The 19,410-nt window shown below is 41.0% G+C and overlaps 1 protein-coding gene across 9 annotated transcripts in view; it reads right to left on the bottom strand.

The window, feature by feature from the left end:
* Positions 1–19,410, bottom strand: part of CLASP1 (cytoplasmic linker associated protein 1) — a 275,488-nt gene that overhangs the window by 142,143 nt on the left and 113,935 nt on the right. For all 9 annotated transcript variants that reach the window (XM_040228931.1, XM_040228932.1, XM_040228936.1 and 6 more), the window contains exon 8: positions 8,459–8,526. In XM_040228931.1, coding sequence (XP_040084865.1) covers positions 8,459–8,526 — 68 coding nt within the window. The remainder of the gene's footprint in view (positions 1–8,458; positions 8,527–19,410) is intronic.

Here is a 19,410-nt window from a genome sequence, read left to right as displayed (position 1 = left end):
CCAAATGTCTGCTGAACACAATAAACAAAATGTGGTCCAGCCAAGCAATGGAAGAGAGGTACTGATACACTCCAGAACATGCACAAGCTCTGTAAACATTCTGTCAAGTGAAATAAGCTACACAGAAATCAACACTTACTGTATGGTTCCATCTACCTGAAAGGTCCAAAAAAGACAAATTTATAAAGTAGATAAGCCACTGCCGGACGTGGGGATGGAGGGGAGGTTAGGGAGGTCTCTCCTTTGCAGCAACAAAAATGTTCTGAAACTGACTGTGGTGATGGTTGTACATATCTGTACATACATCAAATACAACTGAATTAAATACTTTAAGTGAGTGATTGTATGGAATGTGAATTATACCACAAAAATACCATTTTTTAGAAGGCGATTACTATTAAAGAAAATGTGCATTAAATTTTAAACATGTACAAAGCTATGGTTTTTCCAGTAGTAATGAACAGATGTGAGAGTTGGATCATAAAGAAGGCTGAGTGCCGAAGAATTAATGTTTTTGAACTGGGGTGATGGAGAAGACTCTTGAGAGTCCCCTGGACTGCAAGGAAGATCAAACCAGTCAATCCTAAAGGAAATCAACCCTGAATATTCATTGGAAGGACTGATGCTAAAGCTGAAGCTCCAATATTTTGGCCACCTGATGTGAACAGCTAACTCATTGGAAATGACCCCAATGCTGGGAAAGACTGAGAGCAAGAGAAGGGGGCAAGAGAGGATGAGACGGTTGGATGGTATCACCGGCTCAAAGGACATGAGTTTGAGCAAACTCCAGGAGATGGTTTAGGACAGGGAAGCCTGGAGTGCTGCAGTCCATGGGGTTGCAAAGAGTCAGACATGACTTAGCAACTGAACAACTCCCAAATAATCCAATACTCTACAAGAAACAGAAGTATGACAGTTATTCTCAAATGATATTCTTTATAATTAAGAAAAAATGAATATATCCAGGCAATGGAGCAAGAGAGGAGAAACCTATCACTCTGAGCACCAACCCCCTGCCAGGCACTGTACTGGGAGATGTGACATCTGATCTCACTTACTCTGCACAACGAAAGGGCAAGCTGGCTCCCAGGAATTAAGCAATGTGCTCTCAGTTACACAGCTGAGCTGGAAAGAGTGAGAAATGGTGAACTAAGAGGAAACAGCAGAGTCCTGTACCAGGATCTTAAGAGGAAGGATAAAGAGGACAGACAGGGAACCACAGGTGGCCCCAAGGGGGTGGCCAGACTGAGATGAGGCTGTAGGGCTAGACAGTGTGGCTGCAGCAGACTGGGAAGGATTTGGGTTATCTTGAGAGCAATGAATTGAAATAGTAAAAAGATTAAAAAAGGAAAAAAGTAAGCAGGAAAGGCAGGAGGCAGAATCTGCCTGCAACACAGAAGTGTTCTGAAAGACTCTTCAACTAACCCCTTTATGGGACTGAAGCCCACCCTCTCCAGCTACCATCACCACAGAACTAACATGCCATTATTAATGTCTTTTCCTTTCTCTTGAAACAGAGTAGCCAACTGTAACTGTTTTTCTCTGTTCTTAGAAGCTAATGGTAACAATGGGCTGGATATTTTCAGGAGATTAATACTTGCACAATTCCTAAAAAGAATATACCTAATCTAGATAGTATATTCAAAAGCAGAGACATTACTTTGCCGACTAAGGTCCATCTAGTCAAGGCTATGGTTTTTCCTGTGGTCATGTATGGATGTGAGAGTTGGACTGTGAAGAAGGCTGAGCGCCGAAGAATTGATGCTTTGAACTGTGGTGTTGGAGAAGACTCTTGAGAGTCCCTTGGACTGCAAGGAGATCCAACCAGTCCATTCTGAAGGAGATGAGCCCTGGGATTTCTTTGGAGGGAATGATGCTGAAGCTGAAACTCCAGTACTTTGGCCACCTCATGCGAAGAGTTGCCTCATTGGAAAAGACTCTGATGCTGGGAGGGATTGGGGGCAGGAGGAGAAGGGGACGACCCAGGATGAGATGGCTGGATGGCATCACGGACTCGATGGACCTGAGTCTGAGTGAACTCCGGGAGATGGTGATGGACAGGGAGGCCTGGTGTGCTGCGATTCATGGGGTCGCAGAGTCGGACACGACTGAGTGACTGAACTGAACATGAATCTGGAACTGATGCTTCCTTTCTATTTTAATGTTTCTACTAAAATATACCCAATATAAAGGGCCATGCTCGCATCTTGAATCTGACTTGAATGGCATAGTGTATTCTAGCTCTTCTTCACACAGCCCATTATTTCTGACAGATGGAAGATAAAACAAGACAAGCCACACGCTGACAACTAGTAAAGTTGGCTGGTGGCCACATCGGGGTCCGTTACTCTCATCTATCTACGTTAATGTACACTTAATGTTTTTCAAACAAAGAAATGAAAAGGGAAGGGTGGTCAGAAGACCTCTTGCTCAGCAGCACCCACCCCTCTGTGCATCTATAGAGTTCGGCTACAAACTGTCAGACCTCCAAGAAGTGCAGGTCTGATCTGCTCAGACTTCGGAAAAGTGAATACTTCACAAACAAACATCAAAGTGACAGTGCAGGTAATATTTAAATGTTTTTTAATACTGTCATGGGTGAAGGAAACAGTAGATCTTCTGGCCTCAGTCTCTTCCACTACAAAATAGTTTTCATCAAGAGAAAAAGGTTGGTTCTCCTTTTGGCAATGTCCTACAACAAACAGAACAGACTCGGGGATGGGGGCGGGCAGGAGGAAGGCAGGACAGCGAGCAGGTGGTTTTAGATAGATGGGATCAGAGTGCTGGAGATGGTGAGAAGCCTCAACACCCACACGAACCAGTGATGACACACAGGCAGAGAGGAAGATGAGGCCTTCGGGACAACAGGCAAGTTCTGATTTACACGCCTGGACAGACAGTGGAAGACGTACAGAGAAGATCAAGGACAAGGTTGTATGTAGGTGTTTGGGGTTTTGTCTTTGAACAAGAGGAAGAATATGAATCTGGATTTAGATACATGTCTCCAATACAAGAAGAAATGTCAGACAGGCAGCTCCTTCACATCGATTAGTAACACTAACACTAAGATTAGTAACACTAAGGTGTGGGCAAGAGACGCATTCTGCTGCTGCTGCTGCTAAGACGCTTCAGTTGTGTCCGACTCTGTGCGACCCCATAGACGGCAGCCCACCAGGCTCCCCCATCCCTGGGATTCTCCAGGCAAGAACACTGGAGTGGGTTGCCATTTCCTTCTCCAATGCAATCTCCAGGCAAGAACACTGGAGTGGGTTGCCATTTCCTTCTCCAATGCAATGTAGTTCCAGTCATACATAATTACCACCCAAAAGAGAGCACTGCCTGAGAAAGAAACAGGCCTAGGACTAAGCTTTCAGAATTTAAGTGGCAGACATTAAACAAAGGAAGGACATCTAGAAAGAATAGCCCAACAACAGTAACAAATCAGAATAAGGTGAGGCCAGAGGAGCCAAGGAAGAAGGATGCTTCAAGCAGAGGCAAGGTGAGTGACTCGGTAGGGTGCAGACTGGGATACGTCAGCGGGGCGAGCAGCACAGAGGTCACCCAGTGACAGTGCTGGCGGCTGCGTCAGTGACATGACGGAACCATGAGACTAGAGGGTCAAGGAGTGACTACAAGGTGAAGAGACTGAGACACAGGATACAGATGTTAAAAAAAAAAACCCACAGGCCCAAAACACAGGCACTTACACTAGGCCCCACCACCAGAGTGGAGCGCCCACCTCCCCTAGACTGCAGTGTCCTGTGGTGGGTCAGGAATTTCCCAGCCTGCACCAATGAGCTCATCTGTCTCAGGGGCGTCCTCCAGCCCCCAGAGGAGGATGAGGTCACTGCCACACAGCCCCATCCCATCCCCCACAGGGGCATTACTTTAGCCTGAAATATTCTGTTTATGTCCTCCTTGTCTTGCCTTCAAAAATTTTTCCCTTTCACACTCACCAGATGGGATGCCGCCCAACTCAAGACTCATTCAATAAAGCTAATTAGATTGTTAAAATTTACTCAGCTGAATTTTGTGTGTTTTTTCTGACACAAACCACTCAGGGTAAGTGCTGTACGGGGGAAGAGAGTGGCAAAGCAATGAGAAAAACTAGATGGTGATATAGGTGTGCCTGGTTTTACTGAAAGACACTCAAAATAGGCCCAGACAAGTTGGGGGTGGAGAGTGAGAAAAAGTGTGGGCCAACCTCTTTCATGAAGTCAGATGCAAAATTCCTCAACAACGTAATGACAAACCGAACTGTACACAAAGAATTGTACACTATGACCAAGTGGGATTTATTTCCAAGTATGAGAGAATAGTTTACCATTAAAAAAAAAAAAATCAAGCAATGTTACTCACAATATCATCAGGCTCAACAGAAGCCAAAGAAGCATTTTGGGGGGAAAAAACCCCAACAACCCTAAAAGCCATCCAGATTAGAAAGTAAAAAACAATCTCTATTCACAGATTAAATGATCTTGTAAATAGAAAATTCTAAGGAAGCCACTGAAGGGGAAAATCAAGAGAATAAACAAGTTGAATAAGACTGCCAAATACAAGATCAAATATAAAATTCTACTGTATTTCTATATACTGACATTAAACAATCCAAAAATAAAATGAAGAAACAATTCCATTTACAATACCACCAAAAAACAAAATACGTAGGAATAGAATGAAACACCCAGGAATAAATTTAACAAAATCAGTGCAAGACTTGTACACTGATAACTATAAAACACTGTTGAAATAACTTCAAGACCTAAATAAACTGAAACTAGAAGGCTGAATGCTGTTAAGATGACAATATTTCTTAAAATGGTCTACAGATCCAACACAGTCCCTATCAGAATCCTACAATCCATATGGAAGTGCAAGGAACCCAGAAGAGTCAAAACAATCTTGAAAACACCACAGCTGAAAAACTCAAACCTCAACCCAAATGTCCTTCAACTGATGAGTGGATAAACAAAACATGGAATAATTATAGAAAGAAATAAAAATAAATGAAAAAATAAAAAGAAATGAAATACCGATATATATATATATTCCAGGCGGATGAACCCTGAAAACATTATGTTAAGTGAAAAAAGCCATACACCATATGATTCCATTTATACAAAATGTCCAAAACAGAAAAATCTGCTGTTTTGCAGAAGGTAGGCTGTCAGGGACCGGAAGGAAAGGGAAATAGTTAGTGCTAATGGGCACAAGGTTTCCTGGGGCTGATGACAATATTCTGGGATTAGATAGTGGTGATAAGTATAAGATTTTCTGAATACATGAAAAACCACTTTTAAAAGGTGAATTCTTTTGGTATGAATTATATCTTAATATTCAAAATAGGCTGATGATTTTGGAAAAAATTCTAACACCTAGCTGTGATAAAAACTCAGCTAAACAGGAATCAATGAGCATTATCAAAAACCTACAGTTAACATCAAACTTAGTCATGAAAAACCTAGGACTGGGAACCAGGCAAGGAGCTCCATTCTCACCATTCTTACTTTAAGGTTCCAGCCAGTGCACTTAGGCAAGAAAAGGAAAAGAATACACATCTGAAAGAGACAAAACTGTTCCTGCTTGTAGACGACAGTGAGTAAACATCTTACTGATCTCCCAAAGTTACTGAAGACAGACTTAAATTATTTGGGTTAGGAATTCTAAAGCCTTTATACATATACCCTAGACTATTCTCTTCTGGCTCTAACAATTAAAACCATAAGAATACGAATCAACAGGTATCTCTCATTTTACTGCACTTTGCAGACACTGTAATGGTTTTTCCTCCCTTCCCTCCTTCCTTCCTCCTTTTTTTTTTTTTCACCTGAAGGGTTTGTGGCAAACTTGCAACCTGCAAATCCACTGAAGCTATTTTCCCAAACAGCACTTGCTCACCTCGTGTCTCTGTGTCACTTTTCCATTACTAGTACTATTTGTTATGGCGATCTGTCATCAGTGATCATTAAAGTTACTATCTTAAAGTGATTACCACTCACTGAATGGTCAAGGTGATGGTTAGTATCCTTTTTTAGCAATAAAGTATTTTTTTAATTAAAGTACATACATTTCCTTTTTTTCAGATATAATGCTATCACACAGTAAAAACAACTAGTTTGGTGTAAATATAACCTTTATAAGTGCAGGGAAATGAAAAACTTCACATGATCCATTTTATTGCAATATTTGCTCTATTTTAGTGGTCGGGAACCAAACCCACAGTATCTCCTAAGTATGCCTCTACAGTAAAAAGCTGAACAAGTCTCTAATAAATTTTGAGTTAAGGCCTTCTTACACACTGTCTTTTTTAAATATAGATGCATAACAGAACTGTTTTCACCCTCAACCCTACCTCTATACCACATACATACACATACATGGACATACACACATCCACATTCCACAAAAATAAGGAAACTGGGGGCAATATCCTTACTGAGACAATTAGATTAAAACATTGCTGAGAATTACCCAAAGCCACAGGACTCACATTGTCATGTTCATTAAAACTCATAGAATAGGGACTTCCCTGGCGATCCAGGGGTTAAGACTCTGTGCTTCCACTGCAAGAGGCATGGGTTCAGTCCCTGGTGGGAGAACTAAGATCCCACATGCCATGTGCAGTGAGGCCAAAAATAAATAAAAACAAATTAAAAGAAAAAATCATAGAATATTCAAAGTATACATGAATCAATCCACCATGCTATATGCCTTAAACTTATATCATCCTTATACAGTGTATGTCAATTATTTCTCAATAAAACGGAGGAAAAAAATACTCATAAAGTGTGTACATATATTTATATGTGTGTGTGTATTAATATATGTATGTATAGGTATAGATCTACATACAGAGAAGCCTGGTGAGGGGAGCTACAGTCTATAGGGTTGGAAAGAATTGAACACAAGTGAGCACTACCTTGACTTGATAAGATATAAAATCTCCCAGGCAGGCCTCCAATGTGAATGTGGTCTTTGTCCCCAGTGTCAGCATTATAATGAGATGCTGTCTCATATACAATAAAGTCAGGAAGCACAAACTCAGTTTCTGCCACCCCTCCTAGCTCCTTGCCCAGTACTTCTATCTTGGTGCCAGCAAGTTTTAAATTAGAAAACCACACAAACTACACAGACACACACAAAATATAAATTATGCCATGGTTAAATATAAGTTATAGAATTACAGGAAAATTAATTAGAAAAGAAAAATAACTTTGTTGGTGATAGCTAAATCATAATTAATCTTTTTTTGAATGCTATGTTTTTACAAATGTACAAAAAAGAAATAAGAGGGTTAATGAAAGTGTTTTATAAGAAACAAGCTATTTAAAGACAATTCTTTACTGACAACAATGGGTATGCAAACTGGAGTATGAGTCACAAGACCTGGATTCTGTTCCTACTCTGCCTTTAGGTACCATGTCACTCTGGGAGAAATCATTCAAACTTTTTAAACAACCTCAAAATGTAAAAACTACGCGATGATCTAAGATCCCCAGCAATTGTGAAATGGCTATGATACAATGAGGTATCCAAGACTAGAAAAGTTCTTGATGGCAACAGACTTTTTGATGATTCCCAAAAGGCACTAAGGATAAAGAAGAGAATAAACAAAGCTCCTACCCTCATGAACAAAAAGATATTTTTGTAGTACTATATATTAAGAAGGAAAATCAAGCAGGGTGAGTACAGAGTGCATTCCCTGACAACACTGGGTATGCTGTTCTTGACGTCTGTGTAATGAAGGGATCCTGCAGCTGAGACCTGGATGGAATAAGAAGGCAGCTCTAAATGACAGCCAGGGACAAGTGCCTCAAGCGGAAGGAATCATAAGCAGAGGCCCTGAAGCAGGACAAATGTAAAATGTACAAATTAGCAAGGAGGCCAATGGGCTGGAGCCAAGAGAACTTTTGAGAACAGTACAAGATGATCTCAGAATGGGGGGCTGCACCAGACCACACAGGGCCCGCAGCACACCATGAGCCCCTGAGCTGGGCAACCTTCAGAGGATTCTGAATGAACAAAGGACTGACATCACTTGCACTGCATTCTAAAAGGATCACTCTAGCTGCTGAGTGAAAAACAGGCTTTGGGTGTTGGGAGAGAGTAAAACCAAGCATCTTGGTCAGGAGCTGCCACAAGTGTGCACGTAAAATGCCACAATGCCCTGAACAAAAAGAAGAGTAGTGGTTACACTGGGAATCTTTGGGATTCTGGATGCATTTTTAAAATAAGCCAGTAAGATTAGCTAATGGATTCAGTGTAGGTTATGGAAGAAAGTCAATGACAAGATCATCGTTTCCAGCCTGCGAAGGTGGGTAAATGGAGATTAAATGCTCACATCTAGAAACATTTAGCACAATATCAAATCCAGCTGTTCAGAATCAGAATATAGCATTCCTTGGGCTAAAAGAAAACCTGGAAAAGCACAAGTAGAATGGTTGCTTTTTCTACTCACCATTCGCAGATTGTATCATGTTTCCAGATTTTTGGACTTCATCAAATTTTGTAAAAATCACATTCAACCTGTATGAAAAAATATATATATAAACTATTAACCATCACTGTTTACAATTATATTTTATACTAATGTGAAGTTGAGTCTTACTCATTGAGACCCATCTAATAACAACAGTAACTATGCCAACAAGAAATGAGCCATGCTTATTTTAAGCCAAGCACTGACCTAATGGCTCCAACTGAAAGATCTCCTTTAATTCTTGTAACAGCTGTATAAGAAATTATATATTATCATACCCATTTTACAGATGGAGAAATCTAGACCCCCTTACTTAAAGTGACACAGCTGACCAGGCTCTCAGACATTATATTAAACTGACTGACATCTCCAAACAAAATGCATGCATCATGAAAAATATTTGTTTCTCCTATTTCTAAGCACATACTGCTGATAACTTGGAGTACAGATTTTCAGAATGCATTGATACCATAATACAAAGCCTTTTCTGTGACTTCTGATTATTTTTTTAAAATGCTATAACTTCTCTAAAAGTAAATGTTGTGACTGGATAATCTTCAGCTTAAAAATCCACATGACACACATTTTCTATTATTGGATCATTTTTACTTTGACATTTTGAAAGCAGCGAAACTCCTTAACTAGTCCAAATATTCCATTCTAGTGACACTAAAAATGCAAGGAACTGGAATCCTACCTTGTAGGAAAAGTCGAGAAAAAAAAGAGGCTTTTCTGAGCAAAATACAGATATATTGAAATAAGCATAAGGGCTGAGATTACAAAGTCATGCATTTTTGCATTCAAACTTGCGTCACCCATTTCAGGGACCAGACTAGAAATGTTCGCACTTTCTCACTTCAAACAGGTTTGATTTCCTTTCCAATCAGGATGGAAACCGTTTGGGAGTAGGGATGAGACCTGTATCATCTTTGGTATTCTGTGCACACCAAGCATCGTCATGCAAGAGGGCGACGTCACCACATAAGAGGGCTGGTATCTGCTGCTGCCCCCTACCCTAAAGGTGGAAAGCTAGGTAGTTCACACACTCTAGTGTCAGCTCACATGTGCATCCATTCACTGGGCCAGCACTGAGCTAACTGGGTGCTGAGACTGGAAAGTCCCCACCATCTAGAGCACCTATTTACCTCCCCTTCATTCTAGTCTACTTACCCTGTGACATTCTAAGATACAGAGGACCCAAGACATTAGCAGTAAACAGAGGTAAAATGAAGGAGGTGAACCAACCTGGTGCACTGCCTCTCCTGCTTCCCATCTCATGACAGATAGTGATCTGTTCAACCCATCTCTCCAGGTAAGCCCAGATGTGCCCTCAGAATCCTCCTCAGAACTATCCAGACAGCTGTCACCAATGAATCACAATGGGCACTGAATGAAAGATCTACTTGTCACCCCGGACCAGATAAGTAACACTGCCACTCACTTTCTACTCCAGGTTTCACTGAAAATCTGGCAAGATGTCTTAGAATCAAGTTCTTATGATGTCCATCACCTTCCCTTTTCTAATTACAAAGACTCCCAATGGCTCAACAAGCCCATAAATAATATCCCTATACAGGTTGCCGGGGCCTGCCCTGACCAAGTTACCACTTTGCTGAGTCACAACTATACTCTCTGATGTGAGCAGGCATGCAAGTCTGCCCAGCAGGGACAAAGGAGACCTCCAGCTGGTTTTCCCTGAAATCACTGGGAGGGGGCGAGTATCTCTTCCATTCCTGGAAGGGTACTCACCGTTATCCATGACAACTGTGGAATAGGAATAATGGCACCAGTGACTACAGTCTGAAGGTCCTGCTGCTGCTAAGTCACTGCAGTCGTGTCTGACTCTGTGCCACCCCAGAGACGGCAGCCCACCAGGCTCCCCTGTCCCTGGGATTCTCCAGGCAAGAACGCTGGAGTGGGTTGCCATTTCCTTCCCCAACTGTGGAAACATCTGCAAACTCTATGCAGACCTCAGGTGATGTCTACTCACTGTGGCCACATTACCCATAACCAGCTGCCCCAACAACCAGGCCTGAAAATGCTAAATGATTACCACTGTTGGCACCTGCACCTTAATTCAGAGCTACTTCAGGCAGCCAGGCATGCCTCCCCCCTGCTTTCATGTTCCTGTCTCAACAGTTGCCTTGTTCACTGCTCAGTAATGCCTAGACCATGGCTCCTGTCAAGATGGCTGCCTCCAGGGAGCAGTAATCTGCCTTCATGACAGTTCAACACCAATAAACCTCCCTTAAGAATGGCTTTTGTCTACATGCTCTGAGCACAGCTATACAAAACGCCTCTTTTGGAACCTATCAATCTGCACAGTCTAACAGGTGAGTTTTATATGTTCAGAGACACTGAATACATAGCTAATGATTACCTGCCAATTTTTTGCACTTTTTAAATTTTAAATCTTTGGATCTGAAATATAAAATAAATTTCTTCACTAGTTGGACAAATAATCCAATACCATTTTTACCCTGGTTTGCTTCTCGGCCTTTTGGCTGAGATCACAGACGGTAAAGCGTCTGTCTACGATGTGGGAGACTCAGGTTCGATCCCTGGGTTGGGAAGATTTCTTGGAGAAGGAAATGGCAATCCACTCCAGTACTACTGCCTGGAAAATCCCATGGACAGAGGAGCCTGGTAGGCTACAGTCCATGGGGTTGCAAAGAGTCGGACACGACTGAGCAACTTCACGTTCATGTTTTCTGAATTTAAATTTTATATTCAACTCAATCCAATTGGTGTTTATTTTACTGCAAAAGTGTGATCAAATTATTCCTTCTTAGAATAGCTTATAATTTTAAAATAATGTCCTAAAAGCAAATACTAGCAATCTCATGGTAAACAAGTGAAGTCTGACTCTTTGCGACCCCATGGACTGTAGCCTACCAGGCTCCTCCGTCCATGGGATTTTCCAGGCAAGAATACTGGAGTGGGTTGCCATTTCCTTCTCCAGGAGATCTTCCCAACCCAGGGATCAAACCCAGGTCTCTCGCATTGTAGGCAGACGCTTTACCATCTGAGCCACCAGGGAAGTTCACATGGTAAACAAACTCTACCTATAACAAACTCTACCTATATATTCAGCTTATAACTGGCTTTTCAGTCTTCTACTCTTAAATATGAACAGGTAACCAAGGATTATGATACATCAGCAAAACTTCTAATATGAAAAAGAGAGAATAAACTGAACACACAGATACCTCAAAACTTCAATTCAGAGAAGAGACTATACAGTCCACGGAATTCTCCAGGCCAGAATACTGGAGTGGGTAGCATTTCCCTTTTCCAGGGGATCTTCCCAACCCAGGGGTCAAACCCAGGTCTTCCACACTGCTGGCAGATTGTTTACCAGCTGAGCCACTAGGGAAACCCAAGAACACTGGAGCAGGTAGCCTATCCCTTCTCCAGAGGATCTTCCCAACCCAGGAATTGAACCAGGGTCTCCTGCATTGCAGGCGGATTCTTTACCAACTTGAGCTATCAGGAAAGTGAAAGTTGTGTCTGACTCTTTGTGACCCCATTGACTGTAGCCTACCAGGCTCCTCTGCCCATGGGATTTTCCAGGCAAGAGTAGTGGAGTGGGTTGCCATTTCCTTTTCCAGAGGATCTTCCCGACCCAGGGATCGAACCCAGGTCTCCCACGTTGTAGGCAGGCACTTTACTGTCTGAGCCACCAGGGAAGCCCCTCAATTTAGAGGAGAGACTATGAACAGTTTTTTTAATACATTATTTACATATCCGAATAAATTAGAAAATATTATAGCCATAAAAGCAAAAAGGGGAGGATCCTTTCAAAAAGGTACCCTAAGAACCTTTGAAAATTTGGTCCCTCAAGGAAGCAAAGAAAACATCAGCAGAATTAGACAAAATCAAGTTTTCCAAAACTCTGGAAATTAAACAAAGGCTTGTAACAATCCAAGCATTTTTCAAGCAAAAAAGGCTGAATCTTGGTAAGAACAGCAAGCTTTCCATTGCTTTGGAAGGGCCCCATTTCCATTTTCAACTCAGGCTGAAAACGAACAGCTTCACAATCATGGCAGTTTGAAAACCAGCAGACTCACAACCACTAGAAATTCTGAGTTGAACAAGTCTGAAGTGAAGTGAAGTCACTCAGTCGTGTCCTACTCTTTGCGACCCCATAAACTGTAGCCTACCAGGCTCCTCCGTCCATGGGATTTTCCAGGCAAGAGTGGGTTGCCATTTCCTTCTCCAGAGGATCTTCCCAACCCAGGGATCAAACCCGGGTCTCCCACATTGTAGGCAGACACTTTACCATCTGAGCCACCAGGGAAGCCTGAACAAGTCTGGAGACCCTTAAAAATCCCCATTCCCAGAGAACTGTCATTTTCTGATGATGTGTCTGGCATATTCCTGAACCCCCATTCACAGGGCTTGTCTTTACCTGACCTCACTCAGAGCATGCTCAGTGAGAGATCTTTCTTCCTGAGGCCACAGTCAAAAAGAATTCACAACTGTTTAACATGGCAGATGCCTGAGATGGCAATAACATTCCAGGTAAAAGAAACTGTCAAAAAAACTTACAAGGAAAAACTGGAAGAAGAGACGTTCTCAGGAAACTCTGAAAAGCTCTGACAAATTCCTGGGAATGTACAAGATCACATACATGGGCAAGGCTGTGTGCATGCCAAAGAAGGACTACGGCACTAATGTCTCACCTCTGGTTGACCTTAAGACTCTGCACAAGCAGCAGTAAAGAGATCTAAAGGCAGAAATGTAAAAACTGCCTGCCCTAACACTGAATAGCTACTTTGGATCTCAAAGTATGAAAGTATGTTCCAACACAGAGAGCCTTCAGCAAAGGCAATGAAAGGGAAACTTCTAATCATCAGCTGAACACTAACCCAGTCAAGCAGAGAAAACAATAGTAGCCACACACAACCAAATATACAGACCTTAGAGAATTATGAAGTCACTAAGTAAGCAGTGAGCAACAAAAACGATAAGTACCAACAACAGCAAGCCTGAGGAGAGGTGAAGAATGTGATTTTCAAAATTGTCACAATGCATAATCTTGTGTTCAGTTTCAACAAAAAACTTGAGACACATAAAGAAACAAGTAAATATGGCCCATACACAGGGGAAAAAAATCAGTCACAGAGACTAACCTTAAAGGACTAACTAGATGAATACTTGAAATCAACCACTATTAATATAGTCAGGAAAATACAAGAACCAAGGTCTCACCAAACAGAGAATATCAATGTAGAGATAGAAAACCCAAGAAAGTATCATGGAAATTCTCAAAATTCACAGACAACTGAAATTAAAAATTCACTAGAGGCTCAACAGTGACTTGAGTGATCTCAGAGAACAAAGCAGCAACAAACTTGAAGATGAGCCAACTGACACTATCATGTCTGAAAAACAGAAGAAAAATGAACAGGAAAAGGTAATAATAAACAGAGCCTACGAGATTATCTTCTTCTTATGCCCATACACTTAATGGGAATCCCAGAAGGAGAGGGGAAAGGAAAAAGGACAAAAAGAATATGTGAAGAAATAATGCCCCAAAATGTTCCAAATTCAGGAAGTTCAACAAGCTTGCAATAGGATAAACTTAAAGAGCTTCTAACCCAGACATATGAAAAGCGAAGTTCTGAAAAGAAAGGACCAAGAGAAGGACTTCCCTGGTGGCACAGTGGATGAAAATCCAACTGCCAAAGCAGGGGCTACAGGTTCAATCTCCGCTCTGGGAAGATTCCACATCCTGCAGAGCAATGAAGCCTGTGACCCACAACTACTGATCCCTTGTACTACAACTACTAAAGCCTGTGCACCCAGAGCCTGTGCTCTGCAACAAGAGAGGCCACTGCAATGGGAAGCTCGTGCACCGCACCAAAGAGTAGCCCCCACTTACTGCAACTAGAGAAAGCCCATGAGCAGCAATGAAGACCCAGCACAACAAAAACTAAATGACTTTTTTTTAAAAAGACCATGAGAATACTTTGAAAACAACAATTAAAAGCCATCTGTTACAATACATGGGCTCCCCAACAAGACTAACAACTGATTTTTCATATAAAACAATGGAAATCAGACAGTTGTGGGAATATAAATCCTAAAACTAAAAATCTCAACCAAGAATTCTATACCCAAGAAAATTACCCTTCAAAAAATGAAGGAAAGAAGTCTCTCTGGACCAAAGGTATTTCAGTCTTTACATGAAGCCATACTACCAATATAATAAAGTGCAGACCTGGGTAGTAGGAGAATATGAAGGAGAATTTCAGACATTTCTCAATAAGCAAAAAATAAAAGACTCCTTCAAATGAAAGAATACAATAGCCCAGATTCACATGAAGACATAAAGAACACCAGTAAAAGTTCAGTCAGCCTTCCGTATCTATGGGTTCTACATCCAGGGAGTCAACCAATGGTGGATCAAAAAGATTTTTTTAAAGTTTTAGACAGTTCCAAAACGAAACACCCTGATGCTGGGAAAGATTGAGGGCAGGAAGAGAAGGGGACGACAGAGGATGAGATGGTTGGATGGCATCACCGATTCGATGGACATGAGTTTGGGTAAACTCTAGGAGTTGGTGATGGACGGGGAGCCTGGCATGCTGTGGTCCATGGGGTCACAAAGAGTCAGACACAACTGAGAGACTGAACTGAACTGAAAACGAAAATTTGAATTTTCCACATGCCAGCTACTATTTACATAGAATTTACATTGTATTAGGTACTGTTATAAGTAATCTAGAGACGATTTAAAGTATACACATACGTTACACACAAATACTACCCCAATTAGATAACAGACACACATCAATGGACTTCTGACATCCACAGTGGGTCCTGGAACCAATCCCCAACAGATAACAAGAGGTGACTAATACTACAAAGGTAAATATAAAACACAGGCTTCCCTGGTGGCTCAGTGGTGAAGTATCTGCCTGCCAATGCACGAGACTTGGGTTCAATCCCTTGGTAGGGAAGATTCCCCAGGGGAAAAAATGACAACCAGTATTCCAGTATTCTTATCTGGGAAATCCCAAGGACAAAGAGGCCTGCCAGGCTACAGTCCATGGGGTCACAAAAGAGTCAACGACTAAACAATAACAAATACAAAACATAGGTAAATATAAACTACAGTACAAATTTTTTTTTTAATTGTTAACTGTCCTCTGGTCCTACATGACTTAAAAGGACACTTACACAAAGCAGTAATTAGAAAACTATATGCTGGATAGCTTATAATGTACAAAGATGTAATATGCATAAAAAGAACAGCAACAGAGGAGAAGAAAACAGAGCTATGTAGGAGTAAAGTTTTTAATTCTAAAATTAATAATAATTCAAATTAGACTGCTATAATTTAAGAATGTAAACTGAAATTCCCAGAACAAACACTAATAATTTCATTTAAAAATAGCAGGAAAATTAAACTGGCACACTAGAAAGTATCTGCTTATTACAAAATAAGGCAGCACTGGAAAGAACAGAGAAATAAAAAAGTCATGGCATATAAAACACAAAGAGCAACATAAGATAGCAGAAATAAAGTCTACCTTATCAGTAGTACATTAAATATGAATGGAATTAAATACTTCAATTAAATGACAAAGATTTTCAGGCTCAATAAACAGTCAAGACCCAACTGTATGCTGTCTACAAGAGATTTCATTTCAGTCACAAAGACAAAAGGGCTGAAAGCAAAAGGATATAAAAAGATAATCCATGGAAAAAAGTGTTCGAAAGAGACCTAGGGTGGCTATACTAATATCAGACAGTATAGACTTCAAGACAAAAAGTGCTATCAGGGACAAAGAAGGACATTTTACATTGACAGAAGGATCAATTTATCAGAAAGACATAATTATAGGCATCTAAGAACAGAGCCCCCAAATATATGACACAAAAAGGTCGAGACCCTGGTTCGATTCCTGGGTCAGGAAGATCCGCTGGATAAGGGATAGGCTACCCACCCCAGTATTCAAGGCTTCCCTCATGGCTCAGCTGCAATATGCCTGCAATGTGGGAGACCTGGGTTCAATCCCTGAGTTGCAAAGATTCCCTGGAGAAGGGAATGCTACCCACTCCAGTATTCTGGCCTAGAGAATTCCATGGACTGTATAGCCCATAGGGTTGCAAAGAGTTGGACATGACTGAGCAACTTTCACTTTCAAGAACAGAGCCTCCAAATATATAACACAAAAAGTGACAGAATTGAAGAGAGAAATAAGTAAGTCATCAGTATTAAGAGATGACTTGGATATTGCATGTTTCAATAACAAGAGAATACAGATTCTTATCAAGTGCACCTGGAACATTCTCTAGGACAGACCACATACTGGGCCATAAAACAAGCTCCAGTAAATTTCAAAGAACTAAAACCATGGAACACAGGAATTATGATTTATGACTATAACAGGATAAAAGTAGAAATGAATAACAAATAGAAATAATGTTGGAATTTAATAGAACAGCCCTAATAACAAACAGGTCAGATGAAAATAAAAGGGAAATTACATAATACTTTGAGATGAATGAAAATGAAAGTACAACATACCAAATGAAATAAGCCAGTCAGAAAAAGACAAACACAATATGCTATCACTTATGTGTGGAATAAAAATAAAACTAGTGAACAAGACAAACAAAAAACCAGACTCACAGATACAGAAAACAAATTAGCAGTTACCAGTGGGAAGAGGTAAGGATGAGGGATAATATGTAGTTGGGGATTAAGAGGTACAAGCTCTCTCTACTGGCAGTTGACATATCTTGTATTAAAACATCCCAAGAAGTCCACAGTAAAACCATTAGAACCAGTGAGTTCAGCAAGGTTGCAGGATTCAAGATCAATAGAAAAAAATATATATATAATCTATATATATTAATGATGAACCGTCTGAAACTGAAAATAAGAAAAGAAATTCTACTTAGAATAGCACCCAAGAGAAAACACAAGGAATAAATTTAACAAAAGAAGTGCAAGTCATGGCCTCTGGACACTACTGAGCAATCATTTAAAGTAATTAAACACTTCTAAAAATGGAAAGACATTCCATGGTCATGGATTAGAAGACAATGTTATTAAGACGGTAATATTGCCCGAACTCATTACAGATTCATTTCTTGCCGAAATCCCAGGTGCCTTTTTCAGGCAGAAATTGACGAATACACCTAAAATTCACAAGGACATGCAAGGTACCCAAAATTGCCGAAACAATCTTAGAAATAACAAAGTTTGCCTTCAAAATTTACTACGAAGTTACATGAATCAAGACTGCACTACTAGTAGGACGGGCATATAGACCAGCGGAATGGGAGTGAACAGAGAGAGAAATCTTTACATTGATGGTCAGTTCAGTCTCAACAAAGTTCCAACAAAGATTCCATGAGGATCAAAACCACAATGAGAAACGCATTAGAATGGCTATTTATCAAAATAAAACAGAAAACAACAATTTTTGGCAAGGATGTACGCTGCTGACAGAAATCCAAACTGGAGCAATAGCTACAGAACAGAACAGCAGTTCCTCAAAAAACTTACACAAAGAATTACCACTTGCTCTAGCTTCTACAGACTATATACCCAAAGAACTGAAAGCAGGGAATGGAACAGATATTTACACAGCCAATTTCACAGCAGCATTACTCACAGGGCAAAACTAAGAAGTTATAAATGGGAGAGAAAAACAAGAGGATCAGAGGATCAACTAGTCCAAGAGGTCATTACAAGGAAACCTGCCCAGAACTAGATGACATGAGGTTCCATTGTGAAAGGCCCCCCAAATGCATAAGAAACTAGTCTCACATAAGGTCTACTATGAAGTTTCAGATCAACAAGGAGAACAAAGGGAAGCAAGTGACAACATATGACCAGAAAATCAGAATGACTATGGACTTCTCACTAGAAACACTGAAAGCTGGGACTCAATGAGGGGAGGGAGGCACATTAGCTTCCACATATTGGATGAAAAAAAGGACTTCTAACCTAGATTTCTAGACCCTGACAAACTATCAATATCTAGAGAGAATAAAGATATTCTCAGACTCAAAAAACTATTCTTTCTCCACGTCTTTCCTCAGAAAGTTACTGGTGAGGGAGAAAACCAAGAAAGACGATGTCTCCAAGAATCAGTAGGCACACCTGCCGAGAAAGGTGTGTGCAGCCCCAGAAGGATGATAAAGCAAAAGGCAGAAGAGGTGGCTGGTGTGGACGGGAAGGCAGGCTCAAGGAGGCGCACCTGACTTGGCAGTATGTAGACAGCCAAGCGCAGGAAATGCAAATAGCCAGCTACACAGGTGAAAGTCAGACAAACTCCGGGAACCCACGGGGCGGAGGTGGGGAGAGGGGAGGCAAAGTCCTCATGGTGCACCAGATATAAACAATGAGCTGTGAAAGTTCTCATGGTTCACCAGATATAAACAATGAGCTGTGAACGGCACGCACAGTGACGGCAGAAAGCCAACGGCGTCCCAATCAAAACGCAGACAGGTCTAGCTTTGGTGGAGGTAGAGAGGGTAAGTATACCTGAGGGAAGGTAGGAGGACAGAACTGAAATCCACCCTTCATAATGTGAAGTAAAATTCTTAAGAGTGACAAAAACTGAGAAATAGCAGTACACGCACAGTACTTAGAGACAAAGCAACAGATACAAGAGAGTCAGTAAAAACAGCTGAAGGGTTTTCCTCTGAGGAAAAGTGGCAGAAGAGACAAGAAACTGCCTTTTTTTCAATGTATTTTGTAAATCTAGGCAACCCTCTCTGTATGAATGACTTACAGAAAATAAAATTTAGGAATGACAGGGGTGGACTTCATTAGTGCTCTAGGGCTTAAGAATCCGCTTGCAAATGCAAGGAACACGGGTTTGATCCCTGGTCTGGGAAGACCCCACATGCTGCAGAGCCAACAAAGCCTGTGAGCCACAGCTACTGAGCCCATGTTCTAG

The sequence above is a fragment of the Oryx dammah genome, unplaced genomic scaffold (genome assembly GCF_014754425.2).
Source record: "Oryx dammah isolate SB20612 unplaced genomic scaffold, SCBI_Odam_1.1 HiC_scaffold_27, whole genome shotgun sequence".
In the NCBI taxonomy this organism is placed as follows: Eukaryota; Metazoa; Chordata; class Mammalia; order Artiodactyla; family Bovidae; genus Oryx; species Oryx dammah.
Note: the sequence above shows the minus strand (reverse complement) of the source record. Positions and strands in the feature narration are given on the sequence as shown.